The sequence below is a fragment of the Volvox carteri genome, assembly GCF_000143455.1.
Source record: "Volvox carteri f. nagariensis unplaced genomic scaffold VOLCAscaffold_10, whole genome shotgun sequence".
NCBI classification, from domain to species: Eukaryota; Viridiplantae; Chlorophyta; class Chlorophyceae; order Chlamydomonadales; family Volvocaceae; genus Volvox; species Volvox carteri.
Genome location: NW_003307553.1, coordinates 429,400 through 435,720, shown reverse-complemented (window position 1 = coordinate 435,720; position 6,321 = coordinate 429,400). Strand labels below are relative to the sequence as shown.

The window sequence follows — 6,321 nt, the reverse complement described above, 5'->3', positions numbered from 1 at the left end:
GCAACCCCCCACCCTCCCAGCCCCAGGCGGTTCCGGAGCATCCGCCGTAACCCCCTGGAGCCCAGAGATCCCAACATGTTCGTTCTTTCCCACAGCCCCCCGAAACCACTAACGGTGACACCCTCCTTTTCGGTGTTAGTTGGTTGTTGTTAGTTAATACCTGGCGGCCTAGTCCTAGCACCCGCACCGCCGCCCGCAGTAGCACCGTTCCCTCCGGCCAGTTGTAGCGGCCCGGCAGTAGCAGCACCAGATCTCCATGCGCCAGGGAGGGCCACATCAGCTCCGCGCTCTCATGACAGGCAACACGGTAGGACCCCGGGGGCGAGGAATGTGCGCCGCCGCCGCCGCCGCCGCCGCCGCCAGCGCCGAAGCTGCTGGCGACGGCAGCGGCGGCGGCGGCATGCGGGTCTCGAAGCAGGGGTGCTGCGTCCCACAATACGGCGGCGGCGGCTGACGCCGCCGCCGTTGCCGGGCCTGGCGACGGTGGCGGGTGTTGGTCGTACGAGGTGGTTGGTAGTTGCATAAGGGCGGTTAGCTCCGGCGGTATGCGTTGGATAAAGTGCGCAACGTTTGGCCCGCCAGAAGGTCGTGGCTGGGGGGGTTCGGGGGATTCTATCGGCCACTCTTCGATGCTACCCGGCGCCGCCAAGTCCTCTAGTAGGAGTACTGCCTCTTGGGCCTGATCCAGCCAGTGCCGTACATGGTCTACGGCAAGCGCAGCGTACTGTTTACTACCGGAGGCCCGGGCAGCAGCGGAGGTGCCGCCTGCTTGGCGGCCGGCACCAGAACGTGTTGCGGCAGCGGGGGTGGCGGCGGTGCTCGCTAGGCGGCCGGGCTGTACGCGTTCCAGCAGGGCTTTGAGAGCGGCAACCTCCGTGCGCGCCGCAGCGAGATCACTGTGGATGACGCCGCGTCGTAAAAGCTCGTGGAGCTGCTGCTGCGGCGTGGGCTGGCCATAGCTGCGGACGGCTGCGGCGATGCGGGTCGCGAGCGCCGCCTGCTGAAGCTGTAATCCAAGGATGTGTGCACGCTCGTTGATAAGCTGCGCATGTCTCAACAGTGCGGAATCATCTCCGTCCGAATGCTGCTGGCCCCGGTGCCGAAAACGTCTTGACATTCAACAAGGTGGCGACATTCGCCAATTTATACTATAGGGTGGACAAACTAAGAAGGATTGAAGTTGAAGTTGAAGTTCAATTATCATGGTGTTAGGCCATGCTTGCTTCACCCAACGGATTCCTCAGTCTCCTCGCGTAACATTTCCTCAACAATAGATCGGTAGAACCATGTATGGATGCTGTCAGCTTAAAAACGGTTAGGTTACCAAGATTGTAACGTGTAGTTGCCATGCGGTGGTGAATCGGAAATGGTGCGCGTTCGTTAGAAGGCAACGGCCGTACGACGACTCCTCAGTCTTTGACCTAGAACGGGAAGTCTAAGGAGGACTGCATAGCAAGCTGCAAGAAAGACACAGCAAATTTTGTAGTGGTGTCCGTCGCTCTTAAACAATTATCTCAAGTAAAGATTAATTATGCTTTGTGCGTGGATGCGAGCTGCAGATTTTCTGATGTTGGGCTTGCTGTTAGACATGCTGATGCTGTATGTTGGATCTGCATGCTGCGTGCGGTGCCAGTATCGTGAGCGACCAACTCCCCAAAACATACCAGTTTGGTGGACACACTCAAGCGCTGCCACAGCACGCTCAGTTAGCCATGTGCTTGCCCCGTGTGTGATCGGGGCTTTTGTAGATGTTCCCACCGCGCGCTTTTCCGTTTACTTGGAAGGCGTATGTGTGGGTTTGCACTTGCATAGATGTATGGATGTATTGAGAGTCGGTCTGCTAGCCGGCCGGCGTGCCGAAATCCATCTATGAGGATGCAGGGACGGTAATAGAACATGTGCCTTACGCCATGCTGCTGCACATTGGCATAAATATCGTACCCTCAAGGTGCATATTCCAGGGCAAGCAAGATCTACGGCAATTGAGGGGGTGTTTGAGTTGCCTGTGTTGTAGTAAAACCAGACACATGAGGGCGGTGACTGCTTCTACAGAGACATACAGCTACGGCGGTGGAAAGCGAACTCTCTGTGGACTAAGCGAAGGGACCGGAGAGACACCTTTGTCGTTGAACGCAAATATGGGTTCCTGCAGCTCGTCTAGGAGACGTGTTTAAAGCTGCGGCAATTCGGTGTATTAGTCTGACAACAGATTCCTGTTACGGTTAACCGTTAAAGACCGCGCATATGGTTGGTGGCCGCCGCAGGTTGCAAACATATTCGACGGTGTGGCGTTTTAAACCGTTAGCACATTTTTTTATCGTTCTTTAAACCTATGACACGCTGTCTTTCTGTTTCGTTGTTACGATTTTCACTTTGCCATAACGGTGTAGCAAGTGTGAACCTGTAGGCCATCAAAAACACGTACGCAGGTGTTTAGGAAATTAACTTAATCGAGTTCTACATAATACACATTTGAACGCCGATATTTTCTGGGGAAGGCGTGGCTGCGCCGTCATCCTTTTGCGGATACACCCTAAGTCGTAAACATGGGGGTAAACAAGGCAACGAAGAAGATGGCCCGTAAGGGTCAGCTTAAGAACGCTATCCATGCTCGGCGAAAACATAAGCGCATTTCGCACCGCCGCCAGCCGCACAAAGATAGCCGAGCTACCAAGTTTGTAAAAGCTGGAGGTAAGTTATCCTTTCGATTTGGCAAGAGTGAACCCCTGTTGCCCTTGAAATCAGCTCGGTTGAACCTTCCTGCCGGGTAATGTGTTGGAAATGGATTCTCCGTGACGACCGTGACACCCCAATCCCGGTGAACTTAGTGCTACGTGCTAAGCACGGCTTCGGTATTCACTTAATTACCCTTCGACACATGTAATCATTCCCCCGGGCAACAGACGAGTTCCGCAAGGAGGGGGCCGCCAAGAAGAAGAAGGGCGCGTTTGATGACACGGATGCGGAGGAGTTTCTGCAGGCGCGTCGGAGGGTGGTGTGAGAGGATGTGGGTTCGGGGCCCATGTATTTGGTGTATTGGGGCTGGTCTTGGGTGAATGAATGGAAAGGATGGTGGGCATGCGGGAACAACCGCAGGCTTATGGGGGATGGGGGAAGCGGGAGTGGGGAGGGGACGCTGTGGGGGGTACCTATCGGACGGGGAAGGTATCTCCCCCTGCATCTGCCGCAGCGGGACACAGCGGTAGTCTGTCCTATAGCAGAAGCAGCAGCAGTAGTAGTAGTAGTAGTAGTAGGAGGAGGAGGAGGAGGAGGAGCGCCAACAACAGCGCCAGCGGTTGCAAGACGCAAAGCAGCGGCAGTTGGCGGCAGTTGGCGGGAGGAGGAGGAGGAGGAGCCGCCCACTCATGATGTTGGGGCGGATGCTCCGCGGCATGTCGGGGCTTACTACTGCTGCTACTACTACTACTACTACTACAACCGCCCGCCATCACCCCCTTCCCCTTTTTTACACACGGGCCGTGCAGCCATCGCACGTCAGCATTACACACCGCACATTACCCCCCGTGGTGTTTTTGATTCTCTGAACTACACTCGTCCTTGCGCTCGTCCCAATTGTACAATACTGTCGTACTTCACCGTACAACAGGGCGGTTTTGAGGATGATTTTGACGAGGAGGACGTCGACGATGATGATGTTGACGTCCTGGAGGGCGATGACGACGACATTGACGGCAGTGATGATGACGAGATGTCGGAGGAGGGTGATGAAGAAGGCGTGGATGACGAGGGGGATGATGATGGCGATGATGGCTTATCTTCTGACTTGCTTGACGGCGTGGACGACAAGGACGGCGTCGATGATGATGATGATGATGAGGAGGAGGAGGAGGAGGAGGAGGGGACGGCAGGAGGGGACCCCGTGGTTCAGGACAACAAGCGGCTCAAGGGCGAGATTGCAAAACACAAGTACGTGTTGTCGTACATACACAGCACCTCCTCCTGTCGGCTAAGTCCATTTTTTTCACACGGGGTCACCCAAGCGAGCCAAGGTCCACAAGCCCAGTGCGCCTTTCCAGCACTACTGAAATCCTCCACGTTCAGTTTTATTGAACTGGTTCCCTAAACAACGCACTTGGAGCGTGAGATCTGTTTGTCTGTCTGTCTAGCATGTGTTTTGCCCCGGTGTCCCCCCCCCCCATGAGGCTGTCCCCTCCCCGAACCAGTCACCCCCTTCCACTTTCCCTCGTCTTCCCAACATGGGAACACATACATACATACGTATACCGGCACACGCACACGCGCCTAAAACTCTCGTTTGATTCTCTTGCAACGTCCGACACGTCGTTGAAACGTCCGTACACACCCACATAGGGCCCAATTGGAGGCGCTACGGGAGAAGGATCCGGAATTCTATGCTTACTTGAAGGTATGGTACGGGAGGGGAGGGGGTTGGCGCGAAGAGAGAGAATGTGTGTACGTGTTCGTGTATGTGGCCCCCCCCGGTGGGGGAAAGGGTGGGAGGAAGTGGTGTGTATTGGTTACAGCGGGTTGTCGCGGAACATCCCCAGATGGACGGAGGGGGGACGGGTATGAGGGATGAGTGAGGGGGAAATACCTGGGGGGGCGCGGGCTGTGTTTTGTTTTGTTGGTGGCTGCTGCTTTGAGATCTCCATATGCGTGTCCCCCTGCCTCCCTACCCAACCCCGGCCCCCCCCCCCCCACACACCCCACACACACGAAGATGCAAATGTCGCCTCTTACCACCGTCATGGCCACCACCGTCATCACCATCGCAAGTATCATAAACACCGACATTTAAAAAACTGGATATTATGTGATTGCAGGAAGCGGACGCGGATTTGCTTGGTTTCCGAGCGGGGGAGGACGATGAGGATGATGATGAAGAAGAGGACGATGATGACGAAGAGGACGAGGACGGGGCGAGAGGCGGTGAAAAGGCGCAAAAGGCCGTAAAAAAGAAGGGAGCTGATGCGGCGGCGGTGGCGGCAGAGGAAGACGGTGGCCCTGATGGTTCCGAGGAGGGGGAGGAGGAGCCGGGTTCGTCTGGTGAGTTTTTGACTTAGGGTTTGGGAGGGGAGGGGAGGGGAGAGGAGAGGAAGGGACATGCACTCCGGGACAGATGGGGGCCGGGGGTTCCGCTAGAGAAAAGGAGATTCTTCCTCCTCCTCTTTCCCTCCCTCAATACACACTCATACACACATACAAATCGTCTCTCCCCCCCGCTCTTTCCCCCCTTTTCCTGCCCTCTCCATCCGGGTTTCCCCCCCCCCGCGGTCCTTCCTCAGGCCGTGTGGATGTGACAAGTGCCCTCCTGGCTCGCTGGTGTACGGCAGCGAGGGGGGGACCTGACGGCCGGGGTCCCCCCGCCCTGGGCTCTTTCGGCTTCCTGGTTCGTGCCTACCGCCTGGCGTGTCACTACGGGGACCCGCAAGGTGCGTGTGCGTGTGTATGGTGGTTTCGGTGCGTGCGGCTGTGCAATGTGGGGTGTGGTGGGAAGGTGGAGCGTGTGTGTTTTGGTTCCATGGGAGGGTAGTGGAGCGGGGAGGGGGGGTTGTTTCAAAGGGCTGGAAGGGGGATTGGAGAGGGGTGATGCCGTACAGGACGTACAAAGGGGCGGAGGTGTTGGGGGTGTGGATAGTGTTGATCGAGTGGTTTTGGTGGTAGGGGGGATGAAATGCATGCTGACTACAGACATACAGACTAACAGGGACATTAGGTTCAAGGCAAACCCTTCTTTCCCCACGGTCCATTCGCTAGTGGTTCGTCGTAGCCCCCTTTGCCTCCCCCGCCCACGTAACCCCTCTCCCCCCCCGATCCCTAACCTCCCCCAAACACCATCACACCCCTAGAGGACGCGGACAGTGGGAGGCTCCGCATCACCTCCTCCACCGTCTACAACACCATCATGATGTTCATGTTGCGAGAGGCGGATGCCATCATCAGGCGGCTGCTGGGACTGCCGCCACCATCAGCAACAGCAGCAGCAGCAGGCGCAGGAGGCGGCGCAGCAGCTAACCAACAGCAGCAGCAGCAGAGCAAGAAGGGCAAAAAAGAGGAGACGGATCTCGCGAAGAACCCCCGGTGAGTTTAAGTTTTTCGTTTCGGTGTTTTTGTGCTATATGTATTGTATATAGCAATTGCTTGTCAGTGAGTTTTCTGAGGTGAGGGTTGTTACTGGTGGCGATGGTGGTAGTAATCTTCTTCCGCTTGTCGCTTGCTTTTTGTCTTCCCCCTCCCCCAACACGGGGAGCAGCTGATCCCTTTCCACCCCGCCCCCTCCCGCTCCCCTCGGGGGAAGCATTCCGCCTCCCCACCCCTCCCCACCCCTCCCTCACCCCT

General features: G+C 56.8%; 2 protein-coding genes across 2 annotated transcripts in view; one reads left to right on the top strand and one right to left on the bottom strand.

Moving 5' to 3' along the window:
• The window catches only part of VOLCADRAFT_103892 (uncharacterized protein), a gene marked incomplete at both ends in the record, with an annotated part of 9,970 nt that extends 8,853 nt beyond the window's left edge, over positions 1-1,117 (bottom strand). Inside the window, one exon of the mRNA XM_002948381.1 lies at positions 188-1,117. Coding sequence (XP_002948427.1) covers positions 188-1,117 — 930 coding nt within the window. The remainder of the gene's footprint in view (positions 1-187) is intronic.
• Positions 1,118-2,546: 1,429 nt separating this feature from the next.
• VOLCADRAFT_88772 (uncharacterized protein) overlaps positions 2,547-6,321 on the top strand; it is a gene marked incomplete at both ends in the record, with an annotated part of 8,692 nt that continues 4,917 nt past the window's right edge. Inside the window, 7 exons of the mRNA XM_002948512.1 lie at positions 2,547-2,691; positions 2,904-2,995; positions 3,608-3,927; positions 4,333-4,387; positions 4,806-5,028; positions 5,268-5,414; positions 5,832-6,063. Coding sequence (XP_002948558.1) covers positions 2,547-2,691; positions 2,904-2,995; positions 3,608-3,927; positions 4,333-4,387; positions 4,806-5,028; positions 5,268-5,414; positions 5,832-6,063 — 1,214 coding nt within the window. The remainder of the gene's footprint in view (positions 2,692-2,903; positions 2,996-3,607; positions 3,928-4,332; positions 4,388-4,805; positions 5,029-5,267; positions 5,415-5,831; positions 6,064-6,321) is intronic.